The 24143-nt window shown below is 41.9% G+C and overlaps 2 protein-coding genes across 9 annotated transcripts in view; one reads left to right on the top strand and one right to left on the bottom strand.

Annotated features, from left to right (window-relative positions):
* The window catches only part of LOC309707996 (CD48 antigen-like), a 30814-nt gene extending 10139 nt beyond the window's left edge, over positions 1 to 20675 (bottom strand). Inside the window, exon 1 of one of the 3 annotated variants that reach the window (XM_082535684.1) lies at positions 20656 to 20675. Coding sequence is in view for 1 of the 3 variants with exons in the window: in XM_082535682.1 (XP_082391808.1) it covers position 2131 (1 nt within the window). In the remaining 2 variants the exon portion in view is untranslated. Of the gene's footprint in view, positions 1 to 2130; positions 2139 to 7604; positions 7684 to 20655 lie in introns of those variants that run through there. The other 2 variants (XM_082535683.1, XM_082535682.1) reach the window with 2 other exon arrangements.
* LOC309707992 (SLAM family member 7-like) overlaps positions 7697 to 24143 on the top strand; it is a 37100-nt gene continuing 20653 nt past the window's right edge. For 2 of the 6 annotated variants that reach the window (XR_014277145.1, XR_014277146.1), the window contains exons 1-2: positions 7746 to 7994; positions 21382 to 21687. Coding sequence is in view for 4 of the 6 variants with exons in the window: in XM_082535670.1 (XP_082391796.1) it covers positions 7958 to 7994; positions 21382 to 21687 (343 nt within the window). In the remaining 2 variants the exon portion in view is untranslated. Of the gene's footprint in view, positions 7995 to 13214; positions 13281 to 21381; positions 21688 to 24143 lie in introns of those variants that run through there. The other 4 variants (XM_082535670.1, XM_082535669.1, XM_082535672.1 and 1 more) reach the window with 4 other exon arrangements.

Below are 24143 nucleotides of genomic sequence, written 5' to 3'. Positions count from 1 at the left end.
GCCCCCTGTGTTCACTGCAAAGTCCTGCAGAGGACGTCAACAAAAACTCATCATTACATTAATATTTAAACACTTTTAAATTCTTCAGCATTTTTAAACTAAAGCTGAGACTGTGTCATCTTTCTGAACTCAAATAAAGAAAACTTTATACGCCCATATAATTATTCCTTGAGTATTATACTTTACTCTGATTACTCTCTGACTCTTGACGTTGGTACAGACCCAGCCTGCAGAAGCCTCAAGAAGATTGAGCTCAGTTCAGTTTGATGTGCACAGCACGAGTTCACCACAGCAGCCACAGAACTGTTTCATATATGAAGTTATAGATGCTCCAACACTCACTTTCACTTTGCTAAGAATCAACTGAAGCCAAACTGTGACCTCAGGGAGGTTCAAATGACACGTTCAGTCCTCCTTTAGTGACCTCTGACCTCCACTCTGAGAAAAATGACCTGTCGCATCTAAAAGTTATTTTTAATTATTATTATTTTTATCTTTAGCACATGAACATTTGATTTTACACTGAAACACAGAAAGACTGCAGTTTGCTGCCTCTGTGCTCCTCTGTGAGGCCTCAGGAACAACAGACTCTGATGCTTTGATTAATTATGCTGAACAAACCTCTAAATATAAAAAACTAAAATAAATCTCATCATTTAACGTTAATGAACTCTTTAATATTCATAAGAAACAGTCAAACCCTCAGTCGATGATGTGTTTGAGGAAATGTTAAATGGTTGAAAGCAGGTTTGATGTAAATGATCACGTTTCACAGCTGCTGACATGGTTGCATAATCATAACCAGCTTCATCATGTTCTGCAGCTTCCAGACGTGTTGAAATGTGTCTGTTGGAGGCTGTGAGTCAGGCCTGTGCTTCACTTACAGACCACATTTAATCCAGCTGTGACACACCTGCTCATTTCTTCACATCACCTCCAAACAGACCTCACAGAGTCATCACACAACTGCTAAGTCGGGAAGAGCATCATAAGTTTTAAATAGTAAAAATGTAATAATAAAGTAAATTAAGACCAAGTTTGTGAACACTTTCTGCATCAGCTGGCCTTCTCTCACTGAACACAAGGGGGCGCACTGTGAGTTCATAGAGCAGGGTTGGAGGGCCGGTGTCCTGCAGGTTTAGATGTGTCCTTGATCCAACACAGCTTATTCAAATGTCCTCCTCAACATGTCGTGAAGTTCTCCAGAGGCCTGGTGATGAGCTAATCATGTGACTCAGGTGTGTTGACCCAGGGTGAGATCTGCAGGACACCGGCCCTCGAGGCCTGGAGGTCCCACTGCGTCACAGAGGCAGTGATGAGGAGTTTGAACTGTGGACAAAAGTGTGAAATTAAAGGTGTGAGTTAAAACCACTGAAATAAATCAGTTTGGTGATGATGATGATCTTTCAACTCATGTACTGATTCAGTCTTACTCACTTCTTTTTTTTTTTTATATATCCCAGCCTCTGGAATCTCCCTTCACCCGTCTGACTCACCTGTCTGCATTGCATCCTGCTCTAACAGCTGCTCTCAGTTTATAAGATAAGATAAACGTCTATCAGTCCCACGAGTGGGAAAGCTGCTTGGTCAGGCAGGATGAAGGACCCAAAATGCAGGACTCAGAAACAGGAAGTTAAACTTAAAGTGCAGCTTTTATTGTTGGAGAAACTCTGCATGAATACAAGGAAACAAAACAAGAAACTCCAACTCCAGGCCTCGAGGGCCGGTGTCCTGCAGGTTTAGATGTGTCCTTGATCCAACACAACTGATTTAAATGTCTAAATTACCTCCTCAGCATGTCTTGAAGTTCTCCAAAGGTCTGGTAATGAAGTCATGTGATTCAGGTGTGCTGACCCAGGGTGAGATCTAAAACCTGCAGGACACCGGCCCTCGAGGCCTGGAGTTGGACACCGGCCCTCGAGGCCTGGAGTTGGACTGGGGAAGCTAAACAATGAGCAGCGAACTGGAAAACGATCATAATGCAGCAGTGATGACAGCACAACGCTGACAGAGAGAAACACAGGACTTAAACACACAGACAGCATAACGAGAGGATGGGGAACAGGTGGTAATTAGAGCTAACGAGACAAGGGGAAGCAAAACCAGCCGCACCGCACACAGGACACAGACTGTCAAAGTAAAACAGGAAACACACGACAGAGGCACCGATTGATACTGAACAAAGGGAACAGAGACAGGAGTAACAAACTGCGACATGAGACACGACCGGCTGTGGACAAGAAAATAAACATGAAGACAGAACTAAACCTCAGAGCTAAAAATCACAGACTGAAGAACCGAAGAGCAAGAATACAAAACAGATCAGATCAATAATAATAATGATGCAAAATCCAAACACTGGGTCACCAACGCAGGACCGTGACATGTGTGCTGGATGCTGTGGTTGGGGAGCAGTGACCAGGGCGTGTGGAGGAGGTGTGATGTGGGGGTGGGTGTGTCTGCGGTCGATGCTGGAGACTCATCCTGGATGAATCTCACCTGTTAAAGAAGCGAGTCCCATCCCCCACAGGCAGGGAGTTTTGATCTTTGTGGCCTGAGATGGTTCCACGCCCTCTCCAGGTGCTTTTCCATCTCCATGTAAAAGAGGAGGAGCTACAGCTTCCAGTCCAATGAGCTTCCAAATGTCCGGCCCTTTGTCTGTGACACTCTGAGACTGTATATAAAAGATGGCATGCAGTCTTTGGGTCTTGTTGTTGGCTTCATGTTTCAGCTCTGGGCAGCAGCTTGGTTCAGTAATCAGACTTCAACCTTTCAGCCAAAGCAGGCGGGACACATTTGGTTTATGCAAACTTTATGCAAATGAGAGAGCAGCAGCCTGCTGTGAAACCCCCACAGCTCTGTGAGATCAGGCTGCTCTGACAACAAGCTTAATGTTGTCACGACAACACAGACTCATCCACATGCATCAGGTGGAGTCGTCACTCTCTGTGGGAGTCTTTGTTCTTTTTATGGTTTGACTTCATCACCACGAACAACAGCAGCTGTCGCCGCTCAGTCTGATGCAGTCAGAGCTAAAGTCATGTTATTATCTTGACTTCAGGTCGTTTATCTTCTTTGTGAAACATGAAAACAGACAAAGTGTGCAAACAAGAGCCCTGAGATAACGAGGACAGGAACCGAGTGCAGGGTTGGATGTGAACACGCTAACAGTGGATCCTTCTTCCTCTTTGACACAGTTCACATGAAGGTGTCAGGATGAAAGCACCTGTCTGCCTTTGTCTGTGTAGGGGGCGTGGCTTCACCTTGTTAACCATCTGTCGCGCGTGTGTTTTATGCTTCCCCCTCTGCAGTATTTCACTAACGACGTGTGTAAATACGCTTTATCGTGTTCTCAGGTCACCTTCAGCTGAGGAGTTTATTCAGCTCTGACCAGTTTTAACTTCAGGCCCTGTTTCACAAACCCAGCTCCGCCCTCACCAGTTACCTCTGTTCTCCATCACTACATCCACACCATCTTCTACCTGCAGCTGCCCTTTGACAGCTTCAGTGTTTAAACTCAAAAATCCTCCAAACATTTATCTGAAACCTTCACACGTGGAGGTGGAAACGATGAATGAATGAACAGGTTTCGTGTTTTGGTCTTTTCGTCTGCTCGCTGTGACCCTGCAGACACATCGGGCTTAAATACAAAAAGTATTGTTCTCAGTGAAATCTGATGAGATCAGGTGACGTGAGACAGCTGCAATGAGACGACGGCATTGGGGAATTTTTTTGTAAGCATGGGTGTAACCTGAGGATGAATGAGAGCATTTTTTCAGCAGACACTAAACGTCTACTGAGATACAAAAATATACCAAACTTCCTCCAAACCTGTAAGTTACACTGACTCCTATACGATTATAGGTGTTGGCCAGAGGGGCCGATGGCGCGATATGGCAGCCTCGCTTCTGTCAGTCTGCCCCAGGGCAGCTGTGGCTACAACCGTAGCTGCTTCCACCAGTGTGTGAATGTGAGAGTGAATGAATAGTGGCATTGTAAAGCGCTTTGGGTGCCTTGAAAAACGCTATATAAATCCAATCCATTATTATAACTTAAATGTTTGAATGTGTTTCTCAGCCAGTGAATGTAATCTGATTCTCACAAAGAGAGAGAGAGCTGGAAGCTTTTCATCCTCAAACATGCACAAAAGTATGAAATGTATGAAACTGTCCCTGCTGCTGTTTCTCAGGAGACTGGGAGGAACCAGAATCTCAGTTTCCTCCTTTTCTTGTTTTAAACATCAGGACATGCTGATCTTTCTTCCATGTCCTGTTTTTTCCACAGCGAGCTTCTGCAAAACAAATCTTTCCAAAAACTCTCCTATAAACACCAAGTTTAAATATTTGTGTCTGTTTGTTTCACTGCTTCTGTGCAGATTAACAGAAAAATGAGACGATGAATTCAGAGGGAAGAGAAGCAGAGTTCCTCTGTGTGTCAGTGAAATGTGAAGAAATGTTTTACAAGTCTGGACTTATTCACACCAAACACTCACAGCCTCCCTGTGCCTGAGCTCAGTTTATTCCATTTAAAAGTGCATTAATATATTGCATTAGTGTTGATGGAGGCCTGACTCAGTGCAACAGTGACTAAAATGACATCATGTTGTTTGTTTTGCGTTCCTTTGTTTTTTGTGCGTCACATGTTCGATGTTTTGGTCCAAACAATAAAAGCTGATGAAGAGTGTGCTCACTGATCTTCACAGGAGGATGTAAGGACCCATCAGTTCCTCTTCTTTTATTGACTGTTTCAGCCGTTATGAAGAGCAGCTGCTGCTTTTCCAATGAATTTGCATAATTTATAGTTTCACTGTCACGTCCAAGTCAAACACCAGCTGAAGTCTGCACAGAGGAACAACAGACACTTTAAAAACCTGCATTAATAACTGAACTTAAGGTCAGTGCACTAAGATGAGGAGCATGAACTGTTTCATAATCTCAGGTCTGCTCGCTCTCAGTCTGAAACACTACAGAGGAAACTGAGCCAGACGCCTCACAGAGGGTTTCTCACTGTCACAGGTCTTCATGTGGTCGGAAGAAGCAAGTTTCTGTGTTAGAATCTGAAGTAGATTTAAAGCTTTTTGGAACGGCCGAAACATTTCTGTAGATCTCTGATCTGCATCCTGTTTCAATAACTGATTTCTAACAAACAGATCATGTTTCTGTTCTCAGAAAACTGGAGGACGTGTGCTCAGATAGAAAGTTGTACAGGTGGGTCTGAGTGGGAGTTTAGCCCTGACCGCTGCACGCTTCTCTAATAAGCACAGTCCATATTTATAACACTGTGTGGGCTGATGCATCAAACTGCTCTGTGCTGGAGGAGCAATGATGCTCCTGCCTCAAACATCGTCTTTAATTCAACAACTTTCCAAAAAGACTGGAGGTGTGTTTTTTCCACAGCCGTGAACCTGTGTGGTCTGCACGTGTGCGAACTGTTCCATCTAGTGTGAGCAGCGTCCCACAGGTGGAAAGGTTGAAAGCCAGAGACTGCGTGACAAACGCTGTGCGCTGTGGTCGTGGCTGCAGAAATGAAAGCAGAGCTGATGATGTCTTCAGTGGCTCTGCAGAGCTGTGGCACACCAGACCGGACCGAGTAGCCACACAGCAGCTTCTGTTAGAGGCACATTCGTTCCACATTTGACAGAACAGGAAACATGATGTGGTTTAGCTCTGCAGGCATGCTGCTGCAGCTTCTGCTGCAGGTACTCTGCCAGTGCCACTGTTGCATGTACAGCTAATTCATTGTTCCCAGATAACGAGCAGCCACATCCTGTCACATCCTGTTTGCTGCTCTCTTCCATCGTCAGCAGCTACTTTGTCCCAGAGAAAAATGATCAGCCAGGCCAAAGACGAGGGCCACGCTTTTTACATAAGCCACTGCTTTTGTATCTGTGAGGTCAACATGTGTTTGTAAGTGTTTCAGACGGACGAGTCGTCCAGCAACGCATTTACTGAAGTCTGTGTGCAGGCTGCAGGCTGCAGGACCATGCAGGCCTCAGAGGAGGATGTCGACTGGTTTTCCTGGTTATTGCTGGTATTTGTGTGTATTTGTGTGTATTTGTGTGTATTTTATCAACTATTTCAAAATGAATTCTTCTTTGTTTCTTTTGTAATTTGGATGGTTTGATTTCAGCTGTGCATTTGTGAGTGAGCCCTGAGCAGTGTGTGTGTGTGTGTGTGTGTGTGTGTGTGTGTGTGTGTGTGTGTGTGTGTGTGTGTTAATGTGAATTTTATATTTAAACAGGAACATTTGTCACTGCAGCTGTTGATGGACTCGAGAATTAATTGAAACAGTTTTTAAACTGTGTGGCGAGAATAAGGCACGGCGGGACCACGGCGTATCATTCAGAGCCATCTTTATTTACATCTCACCACAACACACCCAAACCCCTGAGTCCCCGTGTTTTTAACTAGGCGGGCGTGATTAAGGATGCCGTGCAGATGCGTCCGCCCTCCCTGCACGGCACCGCAGACCACGCCCCACCACAAACTGCATTTGTTCAGAATAAATGACTTTAAATATATTTTGTGCTTCGTCACGCTGACGTCACACTGACGTGGTGACACGACTCGGACATGTTTATAATCACAGGCATCATAAACAATATTTATTTATCATTTGAAATAAACAGAGCTCTGTGGACGCTTTTATTTGGATCATTTGTATCGATGAGACCACAGCGAGTGCTTGTAGTCGAGCACTGAGGCCTGATGAAGCTTTCAGTCAGCACGGAGACGTTTATTAATCTTACTGAGGCTGAACATCAGCAGCAAAGCTGTTTGTCACGTGCAGGAAACCAGTCAGGATGTCCTTGTTTGTTCTTTAAACCAGTTTCTCAGGCTGGTTCTATTGGAGCAGCAGCTGCCATCTTTGTTTACAGCTGCTGTTAAAAATGGCACGTTTGCTTCCACAGTGTAAAAACAGAAGAGGAAATTTGCTCTTTTTTCTCTTCCCTCTGACCTTTCCTCAATCCTGTTGTGTGCTTCCTCGTGTCCTCTGTCCTGCCTCTGACCCACAAACTGATCTTACAAATGTCTCAGTTCCTGATCGGTGACAGAATCTGTTCACTTCCAAAGACTGACGCGAGTTTCTGAAGCATCAGCACAGCAGTAAACGAGCTGGATCACTTAGGAAAGGAAGGAAGTAAGGAACAAAGGAAAGGTGCTTCCTTTGTTATCTCCTTTAGGAGAGGAAATAAAATCTTTTTTATAAAGTTGCTCCTTGTTTCCATCATCCAGTTTGCATCAGCTCTGCTCACAGTTAAAGCACTGCTGTGTTTCCATCTTTACGATTATCAATAATCTGACAAACAGAAATCCAGAATAAAAGCAGTGAATCGCAGGAGCCTGAGAAATACGACCTTTAATGTGAAACAGATCAGGAGTCCAACAGGAAACTGAACAATGACCGGCGAGAACACACACACACACACACACACACTGTGCAAAGTGAAGCAGGGGAACAAACGCGGTCAGAGATCAGCTGTGATGTAAATGTAAGAAAATACAAAAGTAAAATATATTAAAATATGAAATAAAGAGCAAATTAAATTATGAGGTCATTGTTCATGTGTTTCTATTCTGTCTGAAGTCATGGTTCAAACTCACAGAGTGCAGCAGACTCTCAGCACAGTAACATCCACCATCACAGCGCCACTGAGATCCTCTGGTTCTTTTACAAAGTTCCCCATGATGACTCGTGTTTTCTTCACCTCGCGGCGTTTTCCCATTATAGCGTGTATAGGAGGAGGAGTCTGCCAGCTGTAGCTTGTTTGCAGACTCGGTGCGTTTTGCACTAAGCCAGTGCTTCTATGGGTCAGGCTTAGTTCCAGTCTGAATTAAAATGAATTAATTATGATATTTTTCCTCTTGTTTTCAAAAAGTGTTTCTTTGACGGACAGCTTGTGAGGAGACACAGCAGCAGGGATATTTGGTCATGACCGTCTCCGTTTAACTCTGCGATGGAGTCAAGTATGAGACTTATTGTCCTTCTGGCTGGTGAGTTTACAGCAGCTGCATTTCACTGTGACAGAGATGAGACGGGCTGTGATGCTCGCAGAGACTAACTGTAGTTTGGTTATTTACTTCCAGTGTGCAGCACTTTGCGTTTAAAGTGTTTTATCATTTTCAATTCAGTGTTATTTATATAGAAATCCTCTTCTACATAAAGACGATGATCTACAGATTAACACGTACACGGGCTGCGTCCGTGAAACAGGTCAAAGTAGAAAAACAGTAGAAACGAGCGGCCTCGTCACTAAGAGGTTTCTATTAAAGCAGCTTCACAGAGCGACTCTCGATGAGCTGCAAGTGTTTAAACTGCAGGTTTATTTTTTATTAACCAACATAACACAGATTTAAAAGTGCAACGTGCTGTTTCTCACATACAGATTTATGTATTTAGTTCTTCCATTTCTATTCATTTCATGACACATTTAACATCTTTAAGAGGAAAAGTTCTCATTGTCCTCCTGTAGTCTTTACTCTCTCACAGTAAGCTGGTGCTCTGATACTTGGACTGATCATCGGTCTCACTTGTATCCAGGTCATATTCATACACTCGTGTGGGACTGTGTGCACTTGTTGGTATTTTAAATATCTGTCAGCTGCAGGATTATTGAAGGATATTTGGCTGTTAATGAACAGCAGAGGACCAAGAACAGAACCCTGAGGAACACCACTTTATAATCAGTGAAACTTTATTTTTACAGCAGCTTTCATGCAGTTTGGTGCAGCAAAGAACAAAAAACATAGAAACTAATATTAAAACATGCAATAGTTTTTTGGTCCTGTGCTTACGTGACTTATCTCTCGCTGCTCCGGCTTCCTGCCACAGTCCATAAACACACAGCAGTGAAATTAACTGGTGATCGTGCAGATTAAAGCGCTGCAGAGGTCTCAGTAAGAATAGGAAATAGATGAATGTGAGGACGTTACAAACACACATTCATCACATTTAGAAGGAAAAAAAAACTTGATTAATAAGTGAGACAACAGGCCTGAGTTTAACAATATTTCTTAAATGGAAAAAACAAGAGCGGATCACAGACTCGATGTGAGCATCAAAAGTCAGAGATTGATCAAAAATCAATCCAAGATCGTGACTTTACCTCTAGATGAGAAAGATCACAGATGTTGCCTAATTTGTTGCTTGATGCTCTCTGGAGAGTTAAACACTCTGCGTTCAGCTGCAGAAACGTTTGTGCCATCCAGCTGTAATTCCCTTAAGACCGTCCATCCCAGTTTACCCAGTTCACGTCTGCACACAGATGATAGGAAATGATTTTCAAACTACTAATAATAAGGCCTAATGGCAGGATATATAATGAGAATAACAAGGAGCTTAAACCTGATGTTGGAGCTATTTGTTCTTTATTTTTATTATTTTTATTATTTTGAAATTTGTTTGAGTTTGTTGTTGGTTTACTTATATTTTTGGGTTATTTAAAAGTTTATTTGTGTTAAAATTTTCTTCATGTTTTTGGTTTGTTGTTTATCTTGTTCGGTCAGTCAGGAAGAACTGCAGGACCATTTTCTATAAATAAAGGGACTGGTTTAGGACCAGCATGCACTGGGGCGGGGATCTTTGTTTAATGCTCGCCAAACTGGATAAATGAACCATAAAATACAACTTTCAAGTTTTGGACGTTGGACTTCTTTGCCTGTGTACAAACTTACGGATGTTTGGTTGGATCACGTCGATGATCAACAGCATCAAACTGCCTGACAGTCCAGGTTTAAAATGTTTTAATAAAATCTTTGAGGACCTGTAACCGCGACACTCTGTCTTTAATTGAGCCGTTTGTAATATTTTATATTCGGAGTTTCAGTTCAGACGTTTCTTTTCAAAAGTTCATAGTTTAAGTGCTGAGGACGGCTGATGATCAGAAGCATTAATTATACACTTTTACTGGACACAGATAATTATATCGAAGATCTTTGGTGTTTAAAATTTGCTGTTCAGGTTCAAAACTGTGTTTTTTGGTTTTGTTCCGTCTTACATGTGAGTAGAATAAAAAAGCAGAGAGTAAATAATCAAATTACTTTTGTTGGTTTATTGGTGTGTTTACACCAATAAACCAAACGCCACATTAGCTGAACTATGGAGATGCAGAAGTAACCTGATGATCTGATGTTGTCACTCATAATATTTTACAGTAAACATGTTGGAACATTTATGTGGACAGAAAAGGTGAAGCAGTGAAGGTCATCAGTCACAGCAAAGATGCAGGAACCAGTTTTCATGAGCTGAAGTTTGAAAGAACCGATTCAAAAACATGCACAGCGTCGTTCGTCATAAAGCTTCAGATGATTCGACTGGAGTCTGAATCAAAGCTAAAATAAAAAGAACCTCTAGTTTAGTTCAGTTTGGACTTTGTTTATTCAAATTCTTAATAAAGTGTCCGGAATAAGAACGATTCAAACAGAAAAATAAAAGTTAACTTATCAAACAAACATTAAAATGTGACTAAAGATATACTGAACTTCTAAAAAAAATGTTTTGCTAAGACACTGGCGGGAAAAGCGGCCCCTCCCTGTGAAGACTGGTTAAACTGGCATCTTACAGAAAAGTGACTTATGGTCTATTACAGCGGTCCCCAACCCCTGGGTCAGGGACCCGTACCGGGCCGGGAGAGTTGAGGCTCGGGTGTGAAATTTATGGTTTTCAGGGCTTTTATCGTTAACTCGGTTTCCCCGGGTCTTTCCCGTGTTGTAGTCGTGTCTTATTTTGAAAGAAATGATTACCTGTTACCATAGTGACCAGAGAGCATTAAGGGGCAGAGAGGAGGATGTTACGCGCCGTGTTGTTCGCCCATTTCAGGAGGACGCTGCTAATAAAGTTACACAATTACACAGTGAATTCATGTTTATTATTATATTTACAGAACACCAGTTTCTGTCTCGGTCGGATCATTTTAATTTGTCGTATTTATCCGCGACATCTTAAAGGCCGGTCCGTGAAAATATTGTCGGACATTAAATCTTTCCTCTCACCAGCTGGCTTTCAGCAGCTTGGTGGTTGTGGCGTCTGGTGTGTGAAAGTAGAGTGTGAGTGTTATTTTTCTTTTTTTGTTTATATCTAAAGTTTAAAAATAAAAATGTTGAAACTCTATATATATACACACACACACACACAGAGAAATCTAAGTAAAATAATACTAACTAGACTGTAAAGAGAACCAAACTCTGGGCCTAACAGGAAACTACCAACATTTCTTTGGCCTGCTGGTCACTGACAGCTGATTGTGTTATCACCAAGCAACAGCCAGACTAATACTCAGTGTTATTACAGGACACAGCTTCCTCTGTTTGCCATTGAAATTGAGGAAGGTTATAAATGTTCTAACTCTGAGTCCTGAACAGGATGTAGCAGACATGAATATTACATTAGAAGCCATTAAGCATCGATCCAGAGCTGCATCCAGTTCAGAGTCTCCTCCTGGCTCTGACTCAGTAAACATGAAACACTGTAAGAAAGACGACGGTACAAATAACGCGTTTTCTTTTTGTTTGTTTTTCTCCCCCCCCTTTCTCACTGTCCCTCTCCCCTTCTGTTTTTCCTTTCCTTCCTCTTTCTCTCTCCCTTTCCTATCCCTCACTCATGTCTGTCCCGTCTGTAAGATCTGAAAATAAAATATAATAAATAATAAAAACAAAGGTCGATCAAATGGACCAATACGGCAATGCCACGATGATCCATTTGGCAAAGTAAATCCATCGGGTCTCCTTGTTGGTCTTCAGACAACAATTCTGACGGCTAAAGAACCAAATGGGACAGGCAACAAAAAAAAAACAAATAACGCGTCTTTCTTCAACAGAAGCACCTCGTAGTCTTTACACCATGTTTGGTTGTGTTTGTATTTCCAGCAGATAAAACCTTTAATATCTTGAATCAGCAGGAACATGTAAATATGCACGATGTGCCTACAAGCTCCAGTATCTCATCCACACTGTGTAACTTTAATGCACAGCTCACAGTTATCACAGTTTTTTAGTGTGAAAACTTCCTCGAGCTGGTTGTGCTGACAGATTTGACCTGTATAGTTTTATTTGATATTGGCTGCTTTTGCATGTGCATGACATCTTTGTGGGTTTGAATGGGTGGGTGACTGAACGTGTAAAGAGCTTTGGGATCCTTAGGGACTAAGTTTACCATTTATTACCTAAACCATGAAAAAACCTAAACATGAGCCTGGAAAAACTGATAGTTGAAAACGTGAAATAAGCTCCAGGAAGCAGGAAGCAGACAGATGACCTGACACCAAACGAAGGAAGACGGAGCACTTAAATAGACGGAGTGGAAATAAGGGAGATGGAAACACAGCTGACTAAGGCTACGTCCACACGTACACGGGTATTTTTGAAAACGGAGATTTTCTGTTTTTGTGTGGGTTTTTTTAATCCCGTCCAGACGTAAAGCCTGGGTGGGAAATGGTAGAAGCAGAAAGCAGTCCTGTGTGGAGGGACAGTAACTGTGTGAGTATATGTAAGCTTTTAAACACTGCAGAGAGTAAAATTAACCCTCTGTGGTCCAGGGTGTAATTGGCTGTTTGACTACTTTTACCTCTACATTTCACCTTTAAAATATGTTTTTCTTGCCTTGTTTGGTATCATTATTTTCAGCACAATCTCAAATATCTGAAATTCCAGTTATTTTTTTCATTTTGGTATACTATATTAGCACAGAAGATCTAAATTCAGACAAAAAAATTCAAAATAAGAGTAGAAAAAAGTTATTTTTTACTGTAAAACCCACAAACATGTTTAACGAATCATTTTCACAACTTGAAATGCAAGTAGAAATTGTGCATCATTTTTTAGAAATGTACAAGTTTTGCAAACAACTAAGTTATATGGTACTATTTACCTAAAAATGCAGCCAAGGCCTCAGGCGTTTTTATATAACCATTTAAAACTATTTACAGAACAACCAGGTGTGCTGCATCAAATAAGAAGGCACACAAATTATTTGTGCCAGCCCAAAAAATGTAGTTTGTGTTCAGTATTAGTGATGGGTCGTTCGCGAACGAAATGGCTCTTAGAGCCGGCTCTTTGACGTGAACGACGCGAGCCGGCTCCTTATCGCGAGCCGTCACGTGGGTTTTTTTTTTCTTTCTCTCACCCTCTCTCTCGCACTTTTTTTCCGCTTCACTTCGCACCTGAGCCTTGTGCTTTATGCTGGGCAGAGGGGGGAGGGGCGGTAGTTATACTCAGTAGCACAGGAACAGAGCAGAGGGAGAGAGAGAGAAAGAGAGCCAGGGACAACAACGTCACATTAGAAAGGTATAGTAATCATCCACAACTATTTTCGGTTGCAGATGATAAAGGATTCAGAAAGTTTATTCATGCAGGTCCATATGACAGAGAATATGCATCTTCTTTTTGTTTTCATATTATAATTTATATTTAATTGTGTTGTGGTTTGCAGTGTTTTGTGTTGTTTTCACTTTAAATTTGTAAAAGGAAAAAGCTGAAAATTTAAATAGTTAAAATTTGAAATGTGAATAGTTGATTTTTGTATTATATGATTTATTTATTACATTTTATGTGGAGTGAAAAAATAAAAGTATATTTACAGTGGCCCCTACAGACAAAGCACATACAAACTTCAAATCACGTACGAACTCTGAAGCACGTACAAACTCCAAAACACGTAAAAACACGTACAAACTCCAAAACACGTAAAAACTCCAAAACACGTACAAAAAACTCAGAAGCACATAAAAACTCAAAACACGTACAAAAGACAACAGAAGTGCTCCAGGATGCTGGGCGCAGTGTTGAGCTTTTGTTACCTAGTGGCTACACAAGCCAGCAAGTACCAACGACCGGATTCGGTGTGTGGTAGTAACAGGTAAATTAACTTTTTTTTAAATTATTTGAATATATATGAGTGCCTGTGTATAAATACACAAACAATACACACATGCTTTCAATTGTGTAATTTAAGTGATCTAGTAGCTCTGCTTTGGAAGTTCAGTTCATGCTAGAAATGTGTTTTGGAGTTTGTACGTGTTTTGTCTCTAGGGGCCACCGCATATATTTATATATAAACATATATAAATAAAACCACTTGTTTTTATGTTAGTAATTCCTTTTGTGCATAATTTTATATTATTGTTAATAATAAATTAATTAAAGCAACAAAACAACCTGAAGAGCCGGTTCAGAGCCGAAAGAGCCGGCTCTTTTTAGTGAGTCGAACCGAAAGAGCCGGATCTCTAAAAAGAGCCGGAAATCCCATCACTATTCAGTATAAGACAGAGGAGAACAGCACAGGCCTAAACCCTGCAGGTCTGACAGCAGGAGGTGCATCAGTCCAGTTTTCCATGCGGGAACAGCGTTTACACTGGAATCTGCCTTTGACGGCTTTGTTTGGAGAAAATGTGAAATTGAGCAGTCTCACTGACACACAATACAAAACAATAACTACACAACACACTAACTACAGCCTCCAAACACGCTAAACGTCACTAATGTCTCACATATGAAAACTCTCTCTCTTTCTTTCGCTCGCCCCTTCTCCCTAAACAACCAAGTGTCACATGGTCCTTATCATTTTTTGATTGGCTGACATGGTAAACTCTAACACCAATAGGGAAGGGGTGCTTTTTCTTTTTCTTGTTTCACTCACATGCGGAGAGTGTTTGCTAGCGCTGTCTGTAGAAAACGCCGTTCTTCCCGTTCTTCCCGCTGTAAACGCCGCTGTTTTGTTCAGAAAAAAAACATTGCGTGTATTTTTTAATCATAACTCTGGTTTTACGTGGCCCATCGACACAATTCAAAAACTGGTATGTAGTGTGAAGTCCGCACTTTCGACCCAAGTTGAAATGGAGACTCTGACTCGCTGCAGCTGTGTCGTCTTAAATTGGTCATGTGATTTTGACGCGCCAGCGCATCCGGAGACCCCAGAGGGTTAACAGTATTTTGTGTAAGTCCGCCATCGTAGAAATTAATTTCACCAAAACAATAACGTGACGCACAGTGTGACGTCAAAATAGGCGCACACCTTTGACGCTGCGTTTTCTCCGTTTTTTGAAAATCTCCACCCTTGCAAGCGTTTTTGAAAATCTCTGTTTTCAATGACTGAAAATGCCGTTTACGTGTGGACGAAAGGTGCAAACACATAGAAAAATCTGCGTTTTCAAAAATACCCGTGTACGTGTGCACGTAGCCAAAGGCTGGATATCGTCTAGAATCAATTCGATTCCATTTGAATCGAGGAAATTCTGCCTCAGACAGTCAGAAATATTATAATTCTGATCATTTATGAGTACATGTCCATATTTTTATGTTTAATATACAGTGGTCCCTCGTTTATCGAGGGAGTTGCGTTCTAAAAATAACCCACAATGGGTGAAATCCGCAAAGTAGCAAACTTTATTTTTTATTTTTAAATTATTATAGATGGTTTAAGGCTCTAAAACCACTCACTACACACTTTGTGCACTTTTCTCAGACAGACATGAACATTTTCACTTTTCTTCTCTTGTTTAAACACTCAAAGTTCAAACCTTGGTAGGAAAATAAGTTCAGTGTTGTAGAATGAAGCCAAAGGAACCTGCAGGTGCCGACGTTTCATGACATTGTGTTTGTTGGGGAGAAACCTTACTGTGAGGAGAAATTGTAGAAGGCAAAGGACCTCAGACTCAAGATATCTTTTACATGTGCACACATGGACGATTGTTCCTCATCGCCCGATCCATCCTGCACCAGACGCGTGCAGGACAGAAATGAGACAGAGGAAAAACCGCCCAGGGCATCCAGAACGTCCTTTATTTATACTTAAAGCAAGTTTCCACAGCAGTAGGAGTGGCATGTATGGAACTGATAATAGCCAGGTTTCATTTGACGTCGACGTCACGTCAACGTAAAGCGCGAAATTTGACTGGCGGTCGGAAGTGAAAAAGATAAGCGCAAAATCACAGACAGACAGTACGCAAAATGCCTATGTCCTGTTGTGTTTACGGATGCTCCAGTAGGTCGACCAGAGAAACTGATAAACGGTATTTTAGGGTACCAAAAATAGCCCAACGAAGAGGAGAAAAATGGAAAATTCTAACCGAAAAACGTAGGAAAAAATGGATTTTAAATTTACGTTTACAGTCGGGAGGAGCAGAGTCTGCCAATGCCCGTGTCTGCAGCGACCACTTCGTCAGAGGTAATGTTATGTTTGCAAACGAACTTATTAGCATTAGGTTGTCGTTACATTCTCGTTTACTTAGTGCTTTTAAGTTAGTAGTCTAATATTGACTTGATTGGGACTATAGGCTGCCCAAGTGCTTTGGATGACGAAGAGTCGGAGGACTGGGCTCCGACGGTCAATCTCGGCTACGAACGAAAACCCAGATCGGAATCAGTTCTCAAACGAGAGAAAAGAATGAAGCTTAAGGCAGAACAGCATCGATGTGCAGAGGCGATTTTGGATATGCAACAGACGGCTGAGAGCCCGGATTTGAGCCTACTTAATTAGGCTACTAACCCTGCCATACAATTGCAATGAGCTGCAATCACTTCTCCATCCTCCTTTGCAATTACCCAAGTCTTCAGAGGTGTCTCGTTAGACCGCTGAGAATGGTTTACCTTGAAACAAACAACTGTCACTCTAACGAAGTCCTAAGGATGTGGCATGTTTGTTGACGTTAAAGCCGCTACCGCTAACTGTTAGCGTGTTTAAGATAAAGCAATATAAGAACAAACACTCACCCTTGCAAACACCAAACTGTATCCATCACGGAGACGTTTTGTTCCAAGGTTGTGGACCCACCCGCTGACAAAAACATTGTACGCCTCCAGACTCTTGAAAGCTTTCATTTGCTGCCTAGTGTAGTAAGAAGTCTGGAGGACCAAGTAGTTGGTGATATCCACAGCCTCGATAGTAGGCAAATCCTTTACTTCTGTGGTGTATTCGGACATTTTCAAAGAATACGGATCACGTCCGATATATTTTTTAACTATCTGTTTATATCTCTCCCGAGAAACGGGGTCTAAAGTTGCACAATAGCTGCTCTCCTGACTCTCCACAGTGTCCTCCATGTTTACTTCCGCCCTCCACTCAAAAATCGCGCTGCCTCCGCACGTCATCAGAACCACGTGACCGCAACCCAACTATTTTCCTTAAAAGGAGAAACTGTTTGCTTGTCAGCTGAAACAGGAGATAACTTTGTATGTATAGAAATGCAGACATTCCCATAAAAGGAGAGAAGGAGAGAGAGAGCGCCAGCTTGTCTGTAAAAATAAGAGGAAGTGTCGTATATCACCGCATTCCTCTACACATATGGCTTCAATCTCTCTTCCTGTGTTGGCTCCAATTCACAAGCTCTTCTTCCTTTTAATGAAGCTACAAATAAACATAACACAAACTAAAAAATCTCTCATCACTTACAAACATACAGTACAGGAGACGCAGCACGAGATAGATTGACGATGGTCTACAGCCAATCAACACGCAGAACACAATGACTGTTAAAAAAAAAAAAAAAAAAAGCATGCAGAATTGCACCAAACAAAATCTGCGAAACAGCGAGGCCGCAAAATGCGAACCACGTAACAGCGAGGAAGCGCTGTATTTATCTATAAAACGAAGGCTGATACTTCATCAGAGGTGTGACATCACAGCAGAGGCCTTTGTGTCAAAGTAACTCAGGATAAAACAGAAAAACATGAAGGAGATTTTCCTGTTCTGGCCTTTTATAGCAGATAACCTTAAAATATTCTGCAGTAGAACAAAAACTGAAGACCATGAACATCTGAAGTTTACCTGATGGTAAATGGACTGATTCTTATACAGCGCTTTCTACTCTCCTCAAAGCGCTCTATACAACATGCCTCATTCACCCATTCGCACCCACTCATGCAACCACTTCTAAACACAAGTGCAAACTAAACTACATTCACACACAGTAACTCTGATGAAGGCATTGGAGGACAACTTGGGGTTCATATCTTGCCCAAGGATATTTGGCATGCAGACTGGGGGAGCCAGGAATCAAACCACTAACCTTTCAATCAGTAGCTGATCTGCTCTACGACCTGTGATGATGCTGCTGAAGTGAAGCAGAGCAAAGTTACAGAGGCTTGAATACAGACACAGCTGAGAGTTTTGGAGTTTAGCTTCATTTTAAAATGGTTCTTCGGTATTGAACAGCAGAAATTAAGCTTTCTTGTTGGAAGTCATTTAAATAAAATAAAGTTTTTATAAAACAGTGGCCGACAGTGCTGTACACATGTCACGATCCTGGGTCTTATGACCCAGCGTTTTGGAGTTTTAGTTTATGTTTAAGCCCTTTAGGTTTTCTAAGTTCATTTTTTATCATGCCTTGGTTGTAATAGTTCTTTGTTATTAGATTCCCCTTGTGTCCTCCAACCCCTGTTAAGTCTCCCTTGCCCTTCATGTGTTTCATGTCTGCGTCTTATGTTTCCTGTTTTATTTTGAAGAGGTCTTGTGTTTCTATGTTCACTGTATTTAGTTTTTCTCTTTCCCTGCGAGTTCATTATGTTCATGTGGGTTGTGCTGTTTTGATCTTTATAGTTGTTATTTCCCTAGGTTTCAGTTATGGTTATCATAGGCTTAGTTCTTGTAATGTGGCTTCCCTGTGTTACATGTTGTGTCTACTGTACTTCAGCCTACTCCTTTTCAAACAAATAATGGAATGATATTTTGTAATGATTGTGAAGGCACATGTTTGAAATGTTTGAAATAAAAATGAACTGAACTGAACTGAACCTTTCTGTACCATGTTTCAGGTTCCTATGTTCTGTCTCCCCAGTTGCTGTGAAGTTTGCATGTCTAGAGTTCAGTCAGTGTGTTTCCTGTTTTACTTTGAAGGTCCGTGTCTCATGTCAGTGTTTCTAGTTTTGCTTCCCTTGTCTCGTCCAGCCTGATTACTCCCACCTGTGCTCTCCTTCTGTGTCTCTTTCCCTCGTTATCCCTCAGTGTATTTAAGCCCTGTGTGTCGTAGTCTCCCTTGTGGCTGTGTTTCCCTGCGTGTCAGTTTATCCATGTCCCAGTTTGGTTTAGTTCTTCCATGCCATTCTGCAATAAAGCAGCTTTTTGAGTTTAATTTTGTTGTCGTGAGTTTTGCGTTTGGGTCCTTCTCCTGCCTGCACACAGCCGAAACATGACAACACAACATAATAAGCAGCAAATAATGCAGAAAAAAGATTCTTAGATGGAAAACTGTTCTTGAAATACACTGAGAGTGAGCTGTGCATGAAGTGTGATGGGGGTTTTTTCGTGGTGGAAGCAAAACCGCAAAAGTACGGAGCCCCGCAAGGGACATGGGAGAAAAAAAAATTAAGACAAACTTTTGTGAGATTCCTCCCATACCAGTAATTTATGTTCTAGAATCGATTCTCATATTAAAATATCGATATTTTATTAATTTTGGGTAATTTTTTAGTTTATTATTTACAGGAACAAAGTGGAAAGAAACGATACCATTTGGATTGTCTACATTCAAACGAACTACTTCCTCTTCTGCCTTTCATAGTCATGTGCGAAATACGGCTGTATAACTGTGTGGCAGCCCCGGCGTGCGCACTCTCAACAATGGCTGAGCGTAAATGGAGTTATGTGCAGACATACATGTGGCACGACAGTGAGGTGTTGTGGCAACACCACTGACCTCGTCAGACACCTCAGAGTAAATCATATCACAGAATATGACGAGCGTATGTTGAGGCGAACTGAAGAGGAGGAGAAGGACAGGTGCTGCTAGGGCGAGACAGACGTCTGTCGCAGAGTCCTTTAGTGCTGCAGGCAGGCAACATGTTCAAATAGGCACAACTTCAGAGTTTTATTTATTTATTTCTATATAATAATTCTGCATCATTGAGTGACAAGAACAAGTAACCTGACGTCCTGTAATCATTATGAAGCTATAATTTGAGATACAATAAAAGATACAGTAAAAAAAATGTTTTTGTACAAAGTATTGGATCAGTATCGTTGATATCAGCCCGGATTTTACTTGGTATCAGATCGGAAAGGAAATCAGTGGTATCGCACGTCACTAGCAAATATGCAACATCTTTATAAACCGAGCAGATATTTGAAGTTTACACAGCTACAGAAGAGTTTATTTTGTCACCCAGAAAGATTAATAAGAGTAATTTTAAAACTTAGTAGCGGCCGCCATTTTTAAAAACTGGAATTGGCTGAGACGCGCTATGAATTCTGGGATATGGTGGGCCACGAAGGACACACCCGACCCATCCCTCAAATTCGGGGAAAAGGAGGACGCGTTTGTCGGCTGCATTCGGAGGAGTCTACGAATTTGAACAGCCTTCGTCGCGTCGCTGTGACGTAATCGGTCTACAAATGCGTCCTCAGGAGGATGCAGCCCATGAATTTGGACACGCCCTCAGGCTACGTACACGGGTATTTTTGCCTTTCCACTTTTCGTCCACATGTAAACGGCGTTTTCGGTCACAGGAAACTGAGACTTTTAAAAACTCCGGCCAGGGTGGAGATTTTCAAAAACTCTGTTTTTGCGTTTACGTGTGGACGAGGAAAAGGGCGTCAAAGGTGTGCGCATATTTTGACGTCACACTGTGAACCACGTTATTGTTTCGGTGAAATCAATTTCTACAATAGCGGACTTGCGCAGAATACTGTTAATTTTACTCTCTGCAGTGTTTAAATGCTTACATACACACAGTTACTGTCCCTCCACACAGGACTCAGTTCTGCTTCTCTGCCCCAGCTTTGTTCACTCTTTCCCACCCAGGCTTCTAGACTCCTATTGGCCAACATTTCTACACGGTTAGGAATATATCACCACGTGTTGCTTTGGCATGTTCCTAGCAGCGTTTTCCTTTTTTTTGTGGCGTTTACGTGTGAACAGGATTTATTTATTTATTTTTTAATCGGAAACAGAAAATCTCCGTTTTCAAAAATACCCGTGTACGTCTGGACGTAGCCTTCGAGAGGCCGAGTTTCTCAGAAACAAACAAGTTGATCAGTCCGCACGTCTGCAGAGGAAGCATGACCCCGTCCAGCGTTTACAGACGTGTTGCTGCCATCAGATTAAAAATGAGCTCTCTCAGTTTAAACATGTCAAATGTTTTCTATCTTCTATTGTGAATAAAATGTGGCTTCATGACATTTGAACATTATTCGACACCAACGACCTTTTTGCAGCTGTAAATGTTTAGTTTGTCACAACCAGATCAAAAAGTAAGAAGTTGTTGTGATTGGTGTAAAATGTGTGAGGCTGAGTTCCTCCTGTCACTGATGCAGCTCACATGTATCAGCTTCACCCTCCTCGTGCTTCATGTTGCCTGGATTTAATCCTCACTTACTTTCTGTGGCTCTTTGTAAGATCTCTGATCACTTTCATTAAAGTTCTCACTGACTGTTGGATCTCTTCATATTTTACAGTGATGAGATTTTCTGCTTCTGAGGAAGTGAAGAAGAACCTGACGGGCACTGTGGGAGGAAACATCACTCTACCTGACTCTGTGCTGGAGAAAGGATATCTGTCATATGGAGGAACGACTATTGCTGATGTGAAAGGCGGGATATTTGACATATCAGAGGACATTTACATGAACAGACTTCAGTGGGACAGAAACTCTGGACTCTTTACACTCACAGAGCTGCAGAGGAACGACTCAGGGATTTATGTCATTGACTCTAAAACAGGAAAAGGAAACAGGAAATCATCATATAAGCTCACAGTGTACGGTAAGTCTCACATTTACTCTGGTATGTTTTTGTGCAACATCCCAGCTCCATATGTGACCTCAGTCTGTATGTTCCTCATTAGTTTGGTCATATCATCACTTCAGAATAAAAACAGCTTTTTGTTCTTATAATCCCACAAATGTCTGGTGTGAAAGGAATAATCAGCTTTGACTTCAGTGTTTTCACCAACATTACTGATGTGTACAAAGTGAATGAAAGAACAGGACAAAGCAGAAACTTTAAACACTGTTCTTAGAAAATCCTGCAGAACAACTGAAATTAACACGTTTTTATTTAACAGCTTTTTTAAACCAAAACACAAAACTTCCTGTTTACTTGAACATGTTTCCCATTTCATGGTCACGTTAATCCACAGAGAAGTAACACAAAGCCTCATTGGCCATGTTCCCACTAGTGCCTAACTATCGCCCAATCACAGCTCAGCACAGCACCCTGTGAGTTTCTAAGGTATTGAACTTCTTTATGAAGCATTAACAGTTACTTCTTACAGTCAAACATGTATATTTGAACAGCCCAGCTGCCACCTGTCAGTCTTGTGTGGCCTACAGTGTTACACTGCCTAACAAGCAGAACAGACACTTTTATTTTGACGGGTTTGTTGTTGATGGTGACTTCCTGTGGCTGCTGCTGTGAGAGGAACACATTACAAAACACGAGCTGTGGTTTCCATCATGAAGCAACACATTGTGCTGTAATGTTTGTGTCTGACTACAAAGCTGCTGTCTGTGTCGTAGAAAACCAACGACAGTCATGTAGTTACAGGAACGCACCCACACACAGAATCATGTCTTTGTGTTGTTTTCTTCCTTTCATGAGGATTTGAATCAGAGCGTTTGTTTCTTCTGTGTCCTCTTCAGCACCTTCTGCTGATAGTGATGCTAGTTTGACAGGAAACCTGAGAAATCCCTCATAAACCTTTATAATGAGATTCAAATGGATATAATGGAGGTTTGGCAGTCTGCTGTCTCTGCTGTGTAGGGATGGGTATCGTTTAGGTTTTATCTGATACCGGTGCTAAACTGGTACTTTTGAAACGATGCTGGTGCTTAAACAATGGAAAAAACACAAACTTTGTCCAAAAACCTCTCATGTTCAGCTGTTTTCCACTTTTTCTTTGGTCATTTTACCCTTTTTGGCCAGGGTGAAGGGAGTATCTGCCATCAAACAAGAAGACGACAGCCGCATGTAGCTACGACGGTGTTTGCTAGTTCACCTTACATGCATTAATGTAATAACGTGGTTAGCCTACTCAACGTGAATTACACACGAACAACATTAAGCTACTCACGCAGAGAAGAACGGCTGCTGCTGCATCATCATCCTCATCATTTCTGCTACACTGGCAGGGCTAGGGGCCAGGACTCTCCTCTTCGGGTTCCTGGGGGATGTTGCTAACTCCGGGCCCGCAGTAGATGCGCTCGGTGTGAGGTCTCGCAGCAAGCTATCAAATACGGTGCATTTCTCGGCTTTTAAAAAAACGCTATGCATCACCAGGTGTTTCATCTGATTCGAGGTGTTACCTCCTTTGACAGTATCACAGTATCAGCTTAAAGCACTTGTTGCTGCTGAGTTTGCATATTTTGCTGTGAAGTACAGCCAGACTTTTGACCGCTTCACCTTGGGCATTTTTAATCTGTAGCTCTGCTCTAAAAGAATGTACGTACCTGGGCCCGCCTACTATCCTCGGAAAGGTAAAATGATTGGATAGAATCCAAAGTGTGTGACATCTCAGGAAAAAATAAAAGCACCGAAATGTGTGCTGGTTTTCGGTCTGGTTACTACAGTTTATGTCAGAACTGGTGCAATAATGGCACCAGATACTGGTACCCATCCCTACTCGTGTGGTTTGTTTTCAGACAGTTCTGCAGTAAATCTCCTCTCATCATCATCACGCTACCTGTGGTTGATTTAACCAGTAACACCAATAACCTTTGACAGGAAGAAAATCTGGTTCCTTGTAGAGGAAGAAGAAAGGCTTCCACAGAAGTTGAGGTTTTGAGTCCACAGAGCTTCACAGCAAAGATGTGACCGAGACGTTTAGACAAACGATTGAACAGAACAGTCAGAAGCTGCTGGTTGAAGGGAAACGAGCACAAAAAGAGTTTGTGTTGATTGTGACATCAGAGCAGCTCACCTGAAATTCAAAGCCCTGCTCCAGGATCGCTGCTTACCCAACAAACAGACCCTTAGAGTTCATATGGGGAGGTGTGGGCAGACCCACATGGTCTACAACAGACAGTGTTGGACTTTACTGCCAACAGCTGGTATGTAGCACGCACCAGAATAATCCTCAAGAGAGGCCGTTTTAGCTCCTCCCTTTTTTGCAGGAGGTCATCACAGAGCTGATTTTGGCAGATTTTTACTCCAAACACCAAAGCGTCTGAGTTTTTATCACGTCTGCCACTGCAGGAACCCTCAAACATGCACAAACTGTT

Source organism: Aulonocara stuartgranti, assembly GCF_965226115.1.
Source record: "Aulonocara stuartgranti genome assembly, chromosome: 6".
Classification (NCBI taxonomy): domain Eukaryota; kingdom Metazoa; phylum Chordata; class Actinopteri; order Cichliformes; family Cichlidae; genus Aulonocara; species Aulonocara stuartgranti.
Note: the sequence above shows the minus strand (reverse complement) of the source record. Positions and strands in the feature narration are given on the sequence as shown.